The sequence below is a fragment of the Pocillopora damicornis genome, chromosome 6, assembly GCF_964200805.1.
Source record: "Pocillopora damicornis chromosome 6, jaPocDami1.2, whole genome shotgun sequence".
Taxonomy (NCBI): Eukaryota; Metazoa; Cnidaria; class Anthozoa; order Scleractinia; family Pocilloporidae; genus Pocillopora; species Pocillopora damicornis.
Window position 1 is genome coordinate 3,530,738 of NC_142675.1, and position 20,215 is coordinate 3,550,952.

At 38.6% G+C, this 20,215-nt stretch overlaps 2 protein-coding genes and 1 pseudogene across 2 annotated transcripts in view; 1 reads left to right on the forward strand and 2 right to left on the reverse strand.

Moving 5' to 3' along the window:
• LOC113685519 (elongation factor G, mitochondrial) overlaps positions 1-20,215 on the reverse strand; it is a 119,543-nt gene that overhangs the window by 90,113 nt on the left and 9,215 nt on the right. The window lies entirely within an intron of this gene.
• On the forward strand, positions 7,202-8,318 carry LOC149043477 (uncharacterized; annotated as a pseudogene).
• LOC149043478 (uncharacterized) lies at positions 10,337-19,090 on the reverse strand. The gene is made up of 6 exons (XM_089210264.1): positions 18,952-19,090; positions 16,926-17,644; positions 16,013-16,669; positions 14,970-15,158; positions 13,625-13,648; positions 10,337-12,929 (listed from the first exon to the last, which is right to left on the reverse strand). Exons 2-6 carry the CDS (start codon positions 17,629-17,631, stop codon positions 10,507-10,509), a joined length of 3,999 nt encoding a protein of 1,332 aa, XP_089066390.1. The 5' UTR covers positions 17,632-17,644; positions 18,952-19,090; the 3' UTR covers positions 10,337-10,506.

Sequence of the window (20,215 nt, forward strand, 5' to 3'; positions counted from 1 at the left end):
CCTTTCTTCCATCCTTTATTGAACAAGCTTGTTCAGTCAAGCGTTTTTATGGACCACGACTTCGTCCCAGTCCGTAAAAACGCGAAAAAAAAAGAACTCGGCCAATATCCAGTCATCTTGGCCGAACAAGTTTGGTCAATAACGCATATCATATATTGGTACCACTATACTGGAATATCATATGGCAAGGTAGTCCTGAGGTAAATCCGAGCGTTCTGATTGGTATTTACTTGGTCCGTATTTTCCCATACCTCGCTTCCTTGAGCCGTACTTGGTAATAAAGTTTGTGCGCTTTGAATAAATCCGTGTATTCATTTTCGTAAAATGTATTTGGGTCATATTTTCATGGTGAATTTGCCTCGGACTGAAATAGCGCATTCGTTAAAGACAGTTTTGTGGAACAGAAAACAAGGACAGGCGAGCTTCAGTAAAACTACAAATACTACATTTCGCTACATTGAATACGAAGATATATAAAAAAAAGAATTCACAAAAGCATTAGACACCTGCAACACAATGTGTGCTGGTGATCGAAAGGAAAATTGTACATCGCCAAGAATGCTATTGTCTTTCGCGACATGTACTTGCAGTGCCCATTTAATCAGCGGGCAGCATAATAATTTGCATATCCTGAACTAGTCGGTTGTGATTGGTCAGCAGGTAAAGCTTTGGGAATACATGAGTCTCCTTGCAGATTTCAGCTGCTGTCAATCAAACGGTTGGATGCGTAAAGTAAATCCCAAGGTGACATAAAGTGAACAATAGCAATAATTAACATTATTGTTTCTTTAGAGGGCACGGTAACGAATCTTGCAATCTGATTGGTTCTTTACCCGGTCAGTATTTTCCTATCTCTGCCCACGGGCCACGGTAACGCTTTCGTGAGTCGCCGAGTACATCCCAACTTTCGTTGTCATTCTTCATAAATATACCTCGTTTTCCAGCTGGGCAGTATTTTTAAGCAAACACGTCGGTCACTACCTCAAGCCGATAAATAACTTATGAATCTCCCCTTTTCTCTTTATCAAATCACTTTGGTTGACAGAATAATATTGGTTTCAGAATGAATTTGTATAAACAATAGTGTCATTACGTTGGTTGACAAGCGGCCTAAAAACCGTCTGCAATTAATTTTAATCGTTCACAAAAAGTACCCAGAAAGTTGAAACGTGAGGTATTTGGTTACAGTTAAACTGAACGATGGAACTTTCATTCATTTAATATCTGAATTTTCTCGAGCAATTTGTTCATAGTAAAAAAAAAGCGAGCGAAGTTTTTTTTAAGTTCTACAACAAATATACGCTCCTGGTGAGTCTTTCCAATTCCGTTCAATTTGGACATTTGTACCTTAAATTGCACAACAGAAATTGGAGGAATTGAGAAAAGGCTGCATTAAATTCCCTTGTGTCTCGTTGGAGTGTGCCGTTCGAATTTAGTTTTTGTTAAGGAAAGATCAGAGTTAAACACGCCATTACAGCAAACAAACGAGCAAACTCACAACTTCAAAATAAAAAATTGAATTTACTCACAATTACTTTCCTGGCCGTATACTTAATGAACAGAGGTAAATCTTCGTACATGAATGAGTGGTCGATGAGAGTAAATAATACTTTCCGTTAGATCATTAACTGATTTTTAAGAAAACATTGTCGTGACAGTCCTTGCCAAACTAGTTCTGTTGGTTTTCAAATGTTCCTACGATTTTTTTTTTCTTGTGCGCTCTCTAATTGACAGGTGTCAGATTGTGACAGATACTTGTAAAAATAATGTTTCAAAGTTTGTTTCGAAGCCTTTTAAATCACCTTTATCGTTACGGAAATGAAAATGTTTCGCTGAGGCATCTCTCTTAAATTTGCATCACTTCTATTTTAACTACCATTTACTCACTCAAAAATTGTTCAGTTTATGGAAGATCTTGCCGTATTTACGGCCATAAGTCATTCGGGTTCTTTCGGAAAGAATTTCGTCAGGTTTAAAAACAATAAATATGTTATTTGCCGGCTGGGAGGTCCGTATGGTGAAAAACTGTGACCTCGGTCTTGAAAATGCTGCCCTCGGCCTACGGCCTCGGGCAGTATTTTCAAGACCTCGGTCACAGTTTTTCACCATACGGACCTCCCAGCCGGCAAATAACATATATATAGCCACGCTCTTAACAAAGCGTTTAGCAAATTCGTTTGCAGCGAATTCTTATATGGACTGACAGACTCCCGTTGGTCAAAACGTTATCGGAATTATAAAAATTATTATTGTTTTTTTAGAGGGCACGCTAACGAATCTTGCAATCTGATTGGTTCTTTACCCGGTCAGTATTTTCCTATCTCTGCTCACGGGCCACGGTAACGCTTTCGTGAGTCGCCGAGTACATCCCAACTTTCGTTGTCATTTTTCATAAATATACCTCGTTTTCCGGCTGGGCAGTATTTTTAAGCAAACACGTCGGTCACTACCTCAAGCCGATAAATAACTTATGAATCCTCTCTTTTCTCTCTATCAAATCACTTTGGTTGACAGAAAAATATTGGTTTCAGAATGAATTTGTATAAACAATAGTGTCATTACGTTGGTTGACAAGCGGCCTAAAAACCGTCTGCAATTAATTTTAATCGTTCACAAAAAGTACCCAGAAAGTTGAAACGTGAGGTATTTGGTTACAGTTAAACTGAACGATGGAACTTTCATTCATTTAATATCTGAATTTTCTCGAGCAATTTGTTCATAGTGAAAGAGCGAGCGAAGTTTTAATTTAAGTTCTACAACAAATATACGCTCCTGGTGAGTCTTTCCAATTCCGTTCAATTTGGACATTTGTACCTTAAATTGCACAACAGAAATTAAAGGAATTTTTTGAGAAAAGGCCGCATTACATTCCCTTGTGTCTCGTTGGAGTGTGCCGTTCGAATTTAGTTTTTGTGAAGGAAAGATCAGAGTTAAACACGCCATTACAGCAAACAAACGAGCAAACTCTCACAACTTCAAAATAAAAAAATTGAATTTACTCACAATTACTTTCCTCGCCGTTTACTTAATGAACAGAGGTAAATCTTCGTACATGAATGAATGGTCGATGAGAGTAAATAATACTTTCCGTTAGATCATTAACCGATTTTAAAGAAGACATTGTTGTGACAGTCCTTGCCAAACTAGTTCTGTTGGTTTTCAAATGTTCCTACGCTTTTTTTTTTCTTGCGCGCTCTCTAATTGACAGGTGTCAGATTGTGACAGATACTTGTAAAAATAATGTTTCAAAGTTTGTTTCGAAGCCTTTTAAATCACCTTTATGGTTACGGAAATGAAAATGTTTCGCTGAGGCATCTCTCTTAAATTTGCATCACCTCTATTTTAACTACCATTTACCCACTCAAAAATTGTTCAGTTTATGGAAGATCTTGCCGAATTTACGTCCATAAATCATTCGGGTTCTTTCGGAAAGAATTTCGTCAAGTTTAAAAACAATTAATATGTTATTTACCGGCTGGGAGGTCCGTATGGTGAAAAACTGTGACCTCGGTCTTGAAAATGCTGCCCTCGGCCTACGGCCTCGGGCAGTATTTTCAAGACCTCGGTAAATAACATATATGTATCATGAAAATAGAAAATAGAAAAAAGAAAAATTTAGAAAAAAAGTATCATGAAGAATCTACTTCGTTAAAATCGCTTCAATCGGTAGAGAAAAATATGAGCGATGCTTCCGACAACCGGCTTGTGAGTGCGACGATCGTCGAGATAGAACTAGAGTCTATCTTGCGACAGTAATAGGAGTGTGGTTTCCATATGATAGTAACGATTGCTGAATATTTCTGCAGTGATCTCAGCGATCATATCTTAAAAAAGCTTTTACAGTTTTTTAAGCATTGTCTAGTTACCACCTCAATTTCAATACTAATTAGGCGGCGTGTGCGCGATTGTTTGCGGAGGCGGAGCTTAACATACCTTGATATTCTCGCGGGAAGTTTAAAATAGGTCACTTGTATTCTCGTGGGGGTCTCCAAAGGACAAATTTGGATAGAACACTACGATGCTTAGCAAACGTTTTCGAAATTCGCGTTTTGCGACTACTTCCAAAGTTTGGAATCCCTTGAAAATTTCTATGACGCTTTCTAGAATGTCAAATAAAAATAACCATATGGTAAAAGAGAAATCTAGCAATTGAGTGAACATAAATTACGCCTGAAAGTGCGCTGAGATCGACTTCTCATACAAGCAGGATGCTAACATAGTCAATTTTCAAGGCAAATTTGCGACCTCTTCTGAAAGCGCAAGAACAAAGTGAGAATGATACACTATTCAATTGAACTTTCTTCTTTAAAAGCCATATGGTAAAAGTAGCATTTGAAAAGTAGTTTATCCGTAAACGAAGAGAACGTAAGCCTTCCTAGACATTTTCAGCCCTTTTCCTTTATTGTTTGACAATCATTTTCTAATTAGCATTTAAATTTAGCGCCAGCGTCTCAATGAAAGTCCCGGGTATGTCGCTGAATTCTGGGCGATGAATAGTGTAGTTTTATCGTCCGGGTGAGTGTAGTCTTGAGAAAGACTGTTGTCGGTAGTGGTGACTGACGCTTTGTAAGTAATCCTATTCCCGACCATGAGCTTAGTCGCCCGACGTTGTACAGCCTCTACCATATCACTTAAATAAGCTTGATGAGGAGACCACACTTGAGAGGCGTAATCAAGATGTGGTCTAACGAGGTGGACATACAGCTTTTTAATTACATCAGCAATGACACACGACCCACAAGATCTTCTTATTAGACGCAAAACCTTATTAGCTGTGTTGACTTTGTTAACAATATGATCATGCCAGGACAATTTATTGTTAACAAGAATTCCTAGATCCTTTTCACACAGTGTCGTCGCGATGATATTGTTACCAAGTTGATAGGATGAATTGGTAGGCTCTTTTTTTTGGATATACTAAGATGTTTACATTTAGAACCATTAAAGGACATACCCCAGAGGTCACTCCAGTCTTCAATTGAATAGAGGTCTTTTTGAAGAGCGTCATGATCATCTAAGCTTAGCAATTCTCTAAAGCATTTTGCATCGTCTGCATAAAGGGCTATATTTGTATTAGCATCGATGTTAACAGTAATATCATTAATAGAAATAAGGAAAAGAAGAGGACTGATAATTGAGCCCTGAGGGACGCCAGATGGAACATATCTCCAGTCAGAAGCACACCCCTCGATGAGAGTTCTGTGACGCCTGTTGGTCAAATAACTTCTAAACCAAGCAAGGAGTTGACCCCTTACACCAACCATCTCCAGCTTATAAAGCAATTTCTCGTGAGGAACTTTATCGAATGCTTTAGCCATGTCGAGGTATATGATATCTGTCTGTATGCCAGTATCGAGGGATTTTGCAGTAGAGTGCACAAATTGAAGAAGCTGTGTAACACATGATCGGTGCTGCCTAAATCCATGCTGATTAACGTTTAAAAAATCCGAGGCATGATGATACAATCTTGTGTGGACATGTCTCTCAAGGACTTTAGATAGTATCGGTAGTAAAGCAATTCCACGATAGTTGGAGACGATGTGTTTTTGATCAGCTTTGAAAACAGGCGTAAGATTGCAATCTTTCCACTTACTTGGGAAAGACCCTTCATATAGGGACTTGTTAAATATACAGGTGATCGAACTACTGATTTCAGGAGCCAGTTCCTTTAAGAGCCGTGAGGGGATACCATCAGGACCAGAACTTTTAGAAGGGTTAAGAGACTGAAGAGTTGTTAAGATCTCAGATTCAGACATGGTAATATTGGATAGGCACTCGCTGACAGGAAATATTGCATGACATCCAGGTGGAGGTGGCAGGTCATCCTTGAGATTGAATACTGAATGGAAATAGTCATTGAATAAATTGGCTCTATCTATAGGATTAGTGGCAGGAACAGGATCAGTTATGTCTCTCTTAATGGCAGGAGGAAGCTTGTGAGCCTTGGTTTTACAGCTGTAGAAATTCCAAAATTTCTTGGGATCAGTTGCAACATTATCAGCCAACTTTTTTATATAGGCATTGTACTTAGTGCGAATAAGTTTCTTTACATCCCTTCTTAACGACTTGAATTTATTAATATGTAATTGATATTTTGTTCTGAGTGCTTTGCAGCTCGCCACATCCTTCTTTCGGCACAAAGTTTTCACATCGGCATCAATCCATGGTGGACTTCGCTTCACAGGGACTGTTCGCCTGGGAATAAAGTCATTTACCGCCGCCCAGAATAAATCTTCCCAGTTTGAAACAGTATTATCCAAATTATCATCCAACATGGCAACATGCCAAGGAACAAATGAGAGTGTTTCCCTGAGCTCTTTGAAGTTGACCTTTTTGTAATTAAAGACTTCTTTGGACACAGGCCTTGAAGTGGTAGGAGCAAAATGAACCTTGAAAGATACACAGTTATGATCAGAGTCCACAATATCTTGAAAAGAATATATATCAGATATGAGATCTGGAACAGTAGTAAGCACCAAATCCAAAATGCTGTTATTACGAGTGGGGTGAAAATTTACTTGAGTAAGAAATGAATCGTTTAAATGGAGCGTGGTTAACATGTAATGTTAATGTCGTGGACGAGTCGTTTGTATGGTGCCGGTAGTGGTTGACACCTTTTGAGGGGAGTCTGTTCCAAGTTAGTACACCAACTTTCCAGAGTCAGTCGTTGAAAGTAGTTGGTGCTGTAGGTTAGGCATTGCGCAGAGTCCAAGTCAATAGTGTGGTTCGTAAGTCGGTGATGTTCAGCAATGTGATTGTTGACATCGCCTTTTCCTCGTCGCTCGTTTGTGTTTACTGTAAAAGGAGAATTGCAGGGACGAAAACGGGGAGCAATACATCGGAGTTATAGATCTCAGGTTTCATTTTTGATCAGTAACCGAGCGACTTAGAATCACTTTAGGTTCCTTTTGTCATAAAATAATTTTGCAATTTATGAAAAAGAGGTAGGCTGTTAAGCTCTGTATCATACGATAGCCATCTTTAGCACCTTTCACACACCCCAAATCCCTCTCCCCCATCCTAAGGGATCGCACTCTCATATTAGAAGAGCGGTGTTGCTCGTATACATTACCTAATCATGTCATATTCAGTTTTTACAGTAAATTTGGTGCACATTAACGTCTATGGTGCAGCATGAAAAGTCTCCACAAAAAAAAAGACCTTTAGGACCTTTTGACCTTCGAATTGAGATTCACATACTTTCAGTATAACGAATCGATTTACGAGCAAAAAGACGGCGCCGCCATGGGGAGTCCGGTTTCCGCTGTCATTGCCAACCTCTACATGGAGAATTTCGAAGAACAGGCGATAACTACATCGTCCTACGAGCCTAGGATCTGGAAACGCTACGTGGACGATACCTTTACCATCCTGGATCGCGAAAACGTAGACGTCTTCTTACCACATTTAAACAACCAGCAGCCTTCCATCCGCTTCACCATGGAGACAGAGAAAGACAACAAACTCGCCCTCCTAGACACCGCAGTTTTAAGAGAACCTGAAGGCCGCCTCACCACCAGCGTAAACAGGAAGCCCATGCACACCGATCAATACTTAGCGTATGATTCACACCACCCTCAATCAGTGAAACGCGGTATTGTTAAGTGCCTTTTCGATCGTGCCAAACGCCTCGTAACAAAACCCTCCGTTATCTACGAGGAGAAAAAACATCTGTCATCTGTTCTGGTTTGTAATAGTTACCCTTTTTCTTTCTTGCAGAAACTTACCAAGACCGGAAAACCAAACAACCGTGCCGAAATTGCCAACGAGTTCAAAGCCACTGTGGTTTTACCTTATGTTAAAGGTCTATCTGAACAGCTTCGCCGTTGCCTACAACAACAAGGCGTACGCGCTGTTTCAAGTCGGAGACTATGCTAAGATCTTAGTTAGTATGACCAAAAGACGCTGTCGACCCGGCTAAACAAGATGGTGTAGTTTACAGGATTCCCTGTGAATGCGGCAAGGTGTACATCGGAGAGACTGGAAGACCTACGCAAGACAGAATTAAGGAGCACGATCGAGACATTCGACTCGCCCGTACCGAGACCTCCGCCGTTTCAGAACATGCTTACAACACCGGACAGAAGCCACTCTAGAACGAAGTAAAGTATATTGATAATGACCCTTACTACTACACGCACAGGGTCAAAGAGGCAATTTATATAAGACTTAACCCTAACAACATCAACAGGGATAGTGGAATAGAAATTCCAGAAGCGTGAATGCCCATGATCAAGAAACACAACAACAGGAGAGCCGTGCGACAGCGGACTGCCGAGGGAGCAAATCACCGAGTGAACAGCAATCAGAGCTGTTGAAAAACAACTAATCACAGCAGAGCATCATGCTTTATAAGATCACGCATGACCAGTCGACCTCATCGCCTGAAGAAGACTAGCAGTATGCAGTCGAAACGTCGCGATCTACATCACACGTGACTACATCGTGAGACAAACGGAAAACTTAGCTTTTCTTGTTATTCACCACGATGAATAACCACAACCTTTTCCACGAAATCTAATTTCTCATTACAATATTACCCTTTAGTCACGCACTAAGGTCATGAGAATTATGGAAATGATCAACAACCACAGAATCTCTGGATCATTAAGCTAATTCTGGATCATTTAACTAATTCTCCTTTGTCAGCACCTTAGGAAATGTATAGAGAACAGTGTGGAGAATATGTATACTGATGTTATGGTGTAAAAGGTTAACACTGAGAAGGTGGCATGAAGATAACTGTGTGTATCTTGGAACGTTTCTGTCGGCTTGTAATATGTTTAAACATCAACGATTTTGCTATCGGTAAACCTCGGTCCTTAAAACACTTCAGTATCGAGAAAAACGATTTTTTTTTTTTGATGACTGTTCATTCGTGAATCTAAAGGTGGCGCGGAATTAGTTAGCAAACTCAATGAAGTTGTTGCTTTCGGTTTCGGGAATGGTCCACACACAAAAATGTCATCAATGTATCTTTTCCAAAGAAATGGTTTCTGTGGGCTTGTAGCCAGTTTATAGCTGTTTTTCAATAACAGCCATGAATATGACTGCAAAAGCTACCATCATTTTTTTCCAAAAGCTATTGCCAATGTTTAAAAATAGTTTTTGTGATTGAATTTGAAAGAGTTTTCTTTATGAATCAGTCTTATAAGGTGTCTCAAAACTGTTGTTCGTATCGGAGGTTTTGACTGATAATGCTCTTCGTACAGTTTTGACAGACGACTTTGATTCCCTTTTCCTTCCTTTAAAGCCTCCATACAAGAACAAAAAAGAATTTCTTTGTTTTTGTGCGCCGTGTCTCCATGTAGGCAATTGTGGTCAGCAGGTTGTTGAAACTCGCTTCCGTCTTAAGACGCTTAGGAGTTGGTTTTTACAAAGGCATGTCGTGGTCGTTTGGTAACTCTTAGTACTTTTTGGAAGCTAGTTTTGACGAAAGCAAGTCGTCGTTTAATTCTGCACTGGCTCGTTTAGTGCGTGCCTTCACAATGGAACGTTTGGAGGCTGACTGTTTTTTTCTGGGGAGATTTAATTGGCGAGATCAGCGGCGTTTGGCTGTCTCTTATTTTAGCGAGTATAGCACTGACTTTTCTGTCTCCAATAGTGGCCATGAGGTTCTCAGAAGAACTGTTATTGCAAACTTACTCAGTATTAAGTTCACCGTTTTTGTAAAACGCCAAACATACCACCTCAATTAAAAAAAAACACAAATTTTTCCGTTTAATCTGTTCCCATCACCATTTTGCGTCTTTGTCGAGCGGCACTAACAGAGCTGACTCGAGATATTAATTTGTGAAACCAGAGATTAAATGTCCAATTTGTGAACTAATCTGAGCTTGGATACAGCACGGCAACTTACTCCAAAAAGGTTAAAACCGGTGGTGCATGCTACATAAGCTGGGTTCTCAAGTGGGAAATTTAACCTCCTAATCTTTATCTCGATCCAGGTCTCTTCACGTAATTCGTCTGGTACTTAACCTAACAAAGCTGAACAACTTAAACGAGGATGACAAACTTTTGCATTGATCGGTACAGTGTAATGGCGGACAGTTAAAACGAAAAGTTGTTGCTAATTGAAAAAAAAAAAAAAAAAAAGAAAATCATCTCTTTTTTGGCAGTACTTAGAAGGATGTAATCGGCAGAATCGGGTGAACGGGAAGACATTTTCCTCTTTTTTCTTACCTCGAGAAACTTTAACTAAATGTTCTTGTCCGAAAGCTTCCTTAGATGCCCAGTAGCCTCTCAGAAGATTACCCTCCCACCCTCCCCCGACCCCAAGTCTTACTTGTCACCACTCGAGAGGTCTACACACACAAACCAAGTACAATAAACAATGTCGCTAGTAAAAAAAAAAACCTTTATTACAAAATATTTGCGGTTCTATTTACATTAAGCGTTGTTTTTCACTCTGGTGATTAAAAATACTTCGTCTACCTGGTAAGTCTCTTTGACCCAAAATTAAGATTTGACTTGCAACTATTTATTTTGTTTAAATATAAAAATCTACTAAAAATTGATGAAACTATAAAGATTTGGAAGATCCTCAAAAGACAGGTTTAAAGCTGGTTGGTGTCTCTGAGTTATAGCTTTAAGAATTGCACGACGTTCGGAACTAAGAAACGAAGGCAGATTTAATGTGGTTAACTTAAGGCTTGAATGCTTTAAAGCTCTACATAGACTGGCAACACTGGTATCAGAGGTAAAACTATTCCCCAGATTTAGTGTGGTTAGCTTACAGCTTGGATGCTGTAAAGCTTCAAATAGAATGGTAATACCGGTATCAGTAATGTGATTCTGCGTTAGAGTTAGTGTGTTTAGCTTACAGCTTGGATGCTGTAAAGCTTCACATAGACGGACAACACCGATATCAGTCATAGAACTAATCCCCAGATTTAGTGAGGTTAGCTTACAGCTTGGATGCTGTAAAGCTTCACATAGACTGGCAACACTGGTATCAGTGATAGAACTACCCCGCAGATTTAGTGTGGTTAGCTTACAGCTTGGATGCTGTAAAGCTTCACACAGACTGGCCACACTGGTATCAGTGATCCCAGTGGTCTCTATAGTTAATGTGGTTAACTTCCTTACTACTAATCTACTAATAACATCAACACATTCATCAGTCGAGTAAATGTAGACTAAGTTCAGTTCACACACAAGACAGTGTTCATTGTTCAGTGAATTACAGACTCGTTGTATTCCAGACAGTGTTAGCTGTGATCTCCAAAGTTCTAACTTCTGAACTGTGACGAACTTATCAGAACATTTGCATTGTGCCTCTCCAGCTTCCTCTTTATTTAGTTCACTGATAATGTCCAACACAAATGATACTCCAATGCCGTCCACATCAGAAAAATCCTTAAAAGCCATGACGCCGTCTGAATTACAAAAGGCTTGCGGATTATTCCTGATGAATTTTTTGGCAAATTCTTTGTTTTGATACTCATTCAGACACCTCATTTTAAGATTACGATGCATAAAGGGTGAATCTAATAATTTTTCCATCAGTTCCTCGTTTCCTTCATTTGACAACACACCAGCCATGAATTGGAAAACCATTTCAGAGCATTCTTCGTCTGGAACACAATTTTCCTTAACAAACCAACGAGCAGCCAAGAATTCTTGGACGGTTAGATGTGTGAAGCTAAAGTGCTTCGTGGTTGTAATCAGTGCAGTCCTAAAAGACTGACCACAGTAAACAAGACCGCTACCTTTAAGTTTGCTGACTTCTTCCGCTTCAAAATCGTCTTCCATCTCGCTTTCATCAAAAGTTGGCTTTCCTTCAACCAACAGTTTAGCCGCTAGCTCTGATAATTTCTCTAATGTGTTCTTGATGACAGGAGGGGGCTTGAAGTGCTCAGGAATTTCTTTCTGTCTGTATTCTGACTCGGCGCAGTGTTTAAGTTCAAAGATATCAACAAGTTTGGTGTAAATGTCGGTTGTTGAGACAGGAAGGTCATCAGGATATTCTGATTCAGAAAGGGTATACTCCATCTCAAAGCACAACAGATAACACAGCATAGGAATATGAGCAAAACTGACAAGGTTCTCATTGTTCGTGACATGTTTAAGTACAGCGTTCTTCATATTTTCGTTTTTCTTGAAGTATTTCTCAATGTACTCTTTCACTTGTTCTGACGAAAATCCCGCAATTTCCACGTATTTTTTAAAACGGATTCCTCCCATCTTGTTTGATTCATCAGGTCGCGAGGTAATCATGACGATAGCCTCTTTCAAGATTTTTCCTTTGATGAGTTTTGAACATAATGCGGCTACCGGCATTTCACGTCTAGCGTCATTGGGATGCTGTTCTTCTACGTTTCCAGTGATGTAGTCTTGCTTTGAATACTCATCATAGCCGTCGAGGATGATCATAACTTCCTTGGGATGCTGTACAATGAACTCAAATGTAGAGTAATCAATGTTACATTTGTCATCCAGTGCCGAACAACAATTTAAGATTTCTCTTAAAGTCATACAGTTATTTTCAAGCAAATTCAATTGACGGAAAGTAAGCAAATACACAAATTTTAAATTGGGGATTTCAGTGTCTTCTCGTGCTTGAAATAATTTGTTGTTGGCCCAATCTCGAATCACTTTTTGGCAAAACAGGGATTTCCCAATCCCTGCTTTTCCAACGACAAGAATAGAATTAGCACACTCCTGATCATCAATCGTGCCAAGAAATATTTCACTGCAGTGCTTGACTGAAGTACCGCTGACTTTCCCGTAGTACTCAAGCACTTTTCTCCTTGAATTATATGTCTCGTCATTCTTGATCAGGGCTTTTCTTCCATGTTGTATGAGAAGATTCGTGAATATTTCGTCTGTTTTCGCGTCGGAAATCGTGCGAGATGCAAGCAGTTTGGGTTGGAACTCCGTTTGGCCTATGATGGAAGTCTTTAAAGCTGAAGTGTAGGCACTTACGGCTAAAATATAAAAAAGAAACATATTTAATCAATAATATGAACACGAGAATAGCAGTTTAAGTACTTTCACTCATACTCCACAGGGCTTAACTGTTTTGAGGGCAGGTCAATCAACACACAAGCGTTGAAGAAAAAGATCTTAGGCTTCATTGGTCCTACTCTTATTGATGAAAAAAGCATAACAAACTAAAGGCACATAAGTACCACACATAGTTCTAAACCTTAGAGGCTTAGTCTTGAATGTAAATTTCAAAGTCTAATGTCTGACAGAGAAACAATTCCAGGATTGGATATCAGAGTCCCAACTCATGGAGCTATAATGGTTAAAAATCGGTGGTGGTTTGGGGAGGAAGGCCCCCTTCTTCAAGAGGTCCTGGCCCCACCCCCATCGGATCCACTTGTCTGACACTCAAATTCATGAAACAACACGATTACATATTACCATTTAATACGAAGCATTTAACAATTGCTTTTCTAGATATAAGTCTCAGCCTATTGTGGTTTCAGAAAAAAAACCAAAATTTCTGTGTTTTCTAAAGAAAAATTGTGACCCTCTTCTCTCAAAAAATCCTGGATCCACATTTGATTACAATATCTGATTATGAGAGTTAAAATAGTGGCATATAAGTTCACTGTTTATCATTACCAATCACATGTCCACCATTATTACACTCATCAAAACATGTTGGACTTACCTTGAGAGGATAATTCATTGGCACCTACATGAAATAATAAACAAAAAATGAATGTTGTCTCTTTAAACAATTTACTAAAGAAATTTACTTACCATCTGATTCATTCACTTCGAACTAATCATATGTCAGGTTCCATAAAGGGTTAAAAAGAAAAAAAAAACAAAACCATAACCATGTTTGCTGGCATTTATCACTTCCCTATCCCTTCCAATAGTTTCACCATCAAAATAAAGTCACACATGTAGTACTGGATAAATATATTTTTTTTAGTTTAAAACAATTTGATTTGTCGCTTATTGGGACATAAATCAAATCACTTCAAATCACTTTGGCAGACGGCGCATGGCGTGAAATTGCGCCTAATACAGGCGCCAATGCGCCTAAATTTTTCACTTTGGCGACCAAATCCTGAAAGTTAGTCGCCAAATTGGCGACTAGAACGTGTCATCATAACCTTACCAAGAGATATAGTGAATTAAAAAGATTTGCAAAGATAAATCCGCGGCAAACTTCCTCGTTAACTTTGTTTCCAAAACGTAGCACATGCATCTCGATCGATAACTAGACGCCATCTTGGATTTAGATGAGCCTGAACGTTGTATATCATCCATCCTAGTGTCCACTTTGTAGCACATTAAAGATCTTTTCCCTAACTTAATTTTGGAGGGTCTTAATCTAGAACACTGACAGCGTAAAGAAAGATTTTGTTTGTCTTTGAAAATGGCGACCAACTTTTTTTGAATTGGCTACCACTTTGAAGAATTTAGGAGCCAAGTGGCTATCAGAAAAAAAAGGTTAATTTCACGCCCTGCAGACGTCATTAGCCTCTGAATTCTCCATATTTTGGTGGAGTTACATAAACCAAGCTAACTATAGAATACAGGCCAGTTCACCAGGCTCATGGAGCGAATTGTTATTCATCATTATATCACTCAATTAAACTACAAGTTTTTTTCTCCCACCACTCCCATGAGTGACCAAGACAGAATTTCTTCTTACCATATCTATACAATATCATGCAGACAAGTGATGAGAATAAAGAAAAATAATAATTATGGGATTACTAGTTGATCTGATACCACATTCTCCAAACTAACATAATGAGAATCATTTGACAGACAGTAAGGAGAATTGTCAACAAGATCTTGGGAGTTAAAGGGTTAAGAGGCCTTGTTTAAGCTACTGGAATGTTAACTCAAAATATGGGTGACTTAATTTCCAATTTGTGAACAATCACTAAATAAATCATCTTGATTTATAATCCATAAAAGAATATGCTGTGGGAACTTAGATCTAAGTCAGACCTATCCTTGTAAAAAGACAAGATTGAGACAGGAAGCAATACCTGAATTAAAGTGAGGCCAATCTTGAAATATGACTGGATTATTCAAAATGTTGGCCACAACAGATGCTGCCATCACACAGGCAATTTGATTCCATTTCTTGCTTGAAGACTGCGTTTCATCTGCGAAGTCTTTGATGCCCTTGACTACCACCCATTCTGTCTTTAAATCATAGGCTGCTGTATACACTCCTGAATAAAAAAAACATTCATGTCTGTTATCTATATATTAAGCTTATTTTCTCAGCATCCTTAAAAATAATAATTTTTCAGTCAAAGCTCACAAAGATTCACACTCCACCTGTTTGTCAACATGCACATACCAAAAAGATGCAATAATTAGTACCAAAACCTAATTTTTTTCAACTAGTAATTCAAAAAATTGTACATTGAGACTGTAAAATTATTCTTCAGGCTTCAACTTGTCTCATTAGTAACTTTCAACATTTCTCAAAAGACAAACTATTGTTAGTTAGAGTTAACCCTTTCACTCCTAAGATCTCTTTAAGAAATTCTCTTTAATGTATTTCATACAATTCCTATGATGTCAGTTAGGAAAATTTAGTTTTGGATCAGTCAATTATCCCCTAATTGACATTTTCTCTTTTCCCATTACTTGTCAGCTTGATATCATATTGATACTGTATGGAGAAATTCTGTCTTGGTCACTCATGGGAGTTTCAGGGTTAACAGGGACTGTGATACTATTCCTCAACTCTCAAACTATTAAACAACATAATTTATACATTTTTCAGATGACAAATTTTGAAAAAAATTCATGACATCCTGATGGAGCACATTTAATTTACTTATCCAGAAGAAGTCTCAGGCACCTTCACCTGCAAAAAAATCCTCCTACCCCAGCCAAACATGAAATCACTATAAATTAATACACAATATATAATTCCTGCATATTTGGCATGTTATATGGTATATGCTATTTCTTGGACCAGCAGAGACAATACCAGAGCAGTGTTTTTTAAAACATTTGCTACAAGTGCAAAAGTGCTTGGCTCATCAATTATTTGAATTATTATGATTCTCACCTCCACCTTCCATTTCAACTGCAATTGCTTCAGGATGTTTCCTAATCATATCTCTGTTCACCTCTGAGATACTCAGGACCACTCCATCACAGTGTACTTTGGCAGCATATTCATCAGCATTCTGTAAAGGTGCCTTCCACCCATCAGCCACATGTTTGATCAGGATACCAATATCTCTGCTGGGGGGAGTTTTGTGTGCAGCTGTTATCAGCTTTGCTGAAACAACCACATCTCCTACCTTGACCTTTTTGCTGTTCAAACCACTGCAGGCACCAACAGAAAAAATAGCCTTGGGTCTCAGTATTAATATGGCATCTTTTGATACAGACAAAGAACCCCCAGGAACATCAGGACCTTTGGAGCACCTCATCAATGCAATTTTCATTTTCTTCCCTTGATCATCACCCATGCACCCAAAGTACACATAGCCAGTACTGATGTGGTAACTCTTAGAGGGTTCCTTCAGGTAGGCAAAGCAGCTTAAGAACTCACAATCCTCCACTGTTAATAAAAGAATATCAACTGGCAGTTCAACAGTTTTCCAAGGATTAGTGATGGTTGGAAGATCACTTAACTTTAAAAGTTTGATACTGAGCTCTGGTGGGCTGCTATTGCCAGTCTGTGCTGATCCATTTTTCACTACCTTTATTACTGTCTCTGAAAAAGAAGGTTGTAGTTTTTTTTTTCAATCATTAGTATGTAACAATTAATTAGCTTACCCAAGTGGAAATCAAAAGCTAAGAAAGATGAAGAAAAAAGGTACATTATGGATACAGTTGACATACATTTATCAAGGGAATAAAAATGCACAACTTTAATCGTGCATAATTATGACTTTTAAACAAAATCTGCAGGAAATTCATTTCATTGGATGATCCAGTATGACTTACATTAGACAAAAAATTACACACACCTCTCTCCCATGAATTTTGTTCAGAAATGTCCAAGGAATCCTCCATATTTCCTTCCTTCCTGGGCTTTTTCACAATTTTTTCCTCATTTGATTTGTCTGTGATGCAGTCTTCATCCTTCAACCACTTACTCAGAAGCTCTTGGTAGTCTCCTTCGAGATCAGCATCCACACAATCAAGTGTCATTTCATGAATGTAATCCTGATAGCGAGCGCCTCCAATACGCAGAAAGGTGTCTTTAATGTCATTCCAGTAAGAACTGAAAGTTGAATCATCAACTGAAGCAGTGGTAGCATGACTGCAAACTCTATCTCTTAAGACCTTGATTCGGGTGATGTCAGCCTCTGGAGAGGTGTCTGTTATCAGAGGAAGTTTATCCCAGTTACTTGTAGGGAGAGGCAGGCCAAAGATATTCCTCAACAGAAGTAGCAGAAGGGAGGTGTCAAAGTTCCCTGAGGACACTGAGAATTTGACAACAGGATAAAGTTTTTGCCACTGGGAGATACTCAGGACTCTCTTCTTTAAAAGTGTTTGTAATTTTGCTTGGTTCTGAGGATGAGCCAGAACTGTGTGAAGGTTTCCTGGTGGACATACCCTGTCAAAGATCTCCCTTAACACACATGATCCAACATTGACAAGAAGGCGACAGAGCTGAGCATAATTAGAGGTCTCTTTGGTAGAAGGATTTGATGGAGTGGCAGAAGCCATGAAGACATGTCTCCTATGAGGAAATACTTCTTATTCATACAAATGACATTGCAAAAGAATTAACTGTAACAAATCTGTCATTATTTTAAACACTGTGACTAAATGCCTCATAGCCGTGCACTGTCTGTAATAGTCTGCCCTGGTAGTCAGAAAATTTAGCAGATCTTTTCACTGGATGGTTGAGCATATCATGATGTTGCCTGATTGTCAAGACTTAAAAATTGCAAGCCTTTGATCAGACTGCACAGAACAGTCTCAAATGGACTTAATGCCCCACAGTTAAAAATTTTTACCAAAATCCCACTGAAAAATTCATACAAACTAGTTGAGTATATTCAAAATTTGTGTTTTTCAGTAGTGGTCAAGCTTACATGTACCATACTTATACATATAAATATTATAGTACATTGTAGTCTTCACAAGTTTGGAAAATTTAATTTATCTTTTAAAAAAACAAATTAATTTTTGGAATTGCTTGGCATTTCATGATCCTTTAAACCCTAAGAATGATTAGCATCTAATTTCTCCTTACAATATCACCCCTGAATTACATCTTAAGGTCATGAGAATTAAGGAAATGATGCCCAACAAAAGAAGCTTTTGATTGGTAAACAAATTCTCCTTGTCAGCACCTTGGGAAATGTGTAAAGAACAGTATGGAGAATATGCATAATGACTTTAGGGTGTAAAGGGTTAATAAATATTTAATACTCTTTAGAAGTTTAAAGAACATTTCAGTGACATTAAGGTGAAAATTTCTAACTGCCGAGCATTCGAGACCGTGCTCGACAGTCTGATCAGAAGCGTGTCCACAACCGAGCAAATTAAGTTTGGAATCACTTGACATTTCTATAGGTATTCCTGAGAAGTTTGAAAGAACTTTTCCGAGGAAAATCTATAAAAATTTCGTACTGTAGGGCATTTCATTTATTTGAGACCGTGCCCGGCTGCTGGGCATTTATTTTAAATCAAAAGTACTAAAATATCATATAGCATTCAGCAAATGCTTTGAGTATCACGATCGCCCGGCGGGCTTAAACTATTTGCTAACAATCGAGAAATTTCCGATGATTTTTCAGCCCTGGTATTTGGCCGATTGAATTCACTAAAACGGGAGATAACCCGTGAATCAACGTTGAAAAATATAGAGGAATCAAGTATAACTCAGAGCTACAATTCAAAAATACGAAAACAAACAGGAAGTGCTGACGGAAGCATAAAGCCACAAGTTTTCACGATTTTTCTCTAAAAACACCAGTTTCCTCGCTAGTAGTTGCAGGAATTGAGCTGAGAAAGTGTATGTTTCAAGAGTGAATTTACCTTGAAAAGAATCGCTTGCTTAGAAACGTCAAATAAGTCTTTTACGGTAGAGATCACCTGCATCCAACTCGAGCAACAGCCATGTTTCAAGTCAACCTAAGCAGTCTGGTTACCAGTCTCACTGACCAAATGTGAAGGAGAGACTGGGAGCTAAGATTCCTTGGCCCAAGCTCCAGCTATGAGATTATTATCTTGCGAAATGAGAGTCGTGGTGAAATTATAGGAGTTTGTATGGGAATATTTTTGATATTGTTCTCAATAAATACCTCACTTACTTATCCATTTCTAGGTTTACTACTCTTAGAAGAAGGACAAGGCTGCACACTCCATTTCCGCACACCCGATCCGAGGAGCGAAAAATCTGAGCTCAGAATGACCGGGTGGCCACAGATCCAACGCAGAATCCAAGCACATATGCTGTAATTTCATTTCAATTCACCACCAACTCAATCTTTCCCGTGAAACCGACGCTAAGCCGTAGCTTGTTTCCAAGATTTCTAGTTTAGACGTTTTTGAGTGATGTACTTCCTCTGCCCTCCTTGATACCGGCGTGAGTTTCAACCAATGATAAAGGGTATTACTGATATCCCTCAGTTAGTACAGGTGTTATGATTGCTTAATTTAGTGGGCCGTTATTCACTGTACAGCCCACTTAATATGATAGTTTGTTTAAATCGAAATCTTCCCCATCAATTTGAACTCAGAGATATAATAAATATCTTCCTAACCCCCTTTTATATCTATCATATCTGTAGCAACTAGAATGTGCATTTTTCGTTATTGTCAAGTAACTGCAAAATGATTTTAAATTTTTTCTTTCAATTGAACCACCGTTGTGATGTTCTGTTTCGATTCAGTAAAGGTCGCGTTTGGCTTGTGGTTGTGTAAGAATTACATAACACCGGTGGTGTTTTATCTCTCGCCAATACAAGCTTTGTTTTCGCTAGATAATTCTTATTGCTAGTTGTTTTCAACTAAGTCAGTGTTTGCGTTAGTTTTTTCTAGCGTCGTGTTACTTTTTATAAGAGTTCTAGCTACCGGACCTGGTTACGCCACACAATGTAAGTTCGTTTCTATTTTATGTAGCTGTGTCGTTTATTGTTATTATTTTTGTACGAGATATTTGTATTATTTATTTATTTTCAGTCGAATCACATTTACACATCTACACATCTTTACATCCAAATATTCGTCTATCTGGAAAACAGATTAAATATGCATTCAAGTCATGGCGTTAAACGTGTTGTATATATCTACATCATCT

Bases quoted from the DNA above. Each gene is read 5' to 3' on its own strand.
- LOC149043478 (XM_089210264.1), bottom strand. From the start codon at position 17,631: ATGGCTTCTGCCACTCCATCAAATCCTTCTACCAAAGAGACCTCTAAT. The intron at 15,159-16,012 runs GTGAGAATCATA...TTTTTTATTCAG, and splicing joins AGTTGAAATGGAAGGTGGAG to GAGTGTATACAGCAGCCTAT. The intron at 12,930-13,624 runs GTAAGTCCAACA...TTTATATTTTAG, and splicing joins CAATGAATTATCCTCTCAAG to CCGTAAGTGCCTACACTTCA.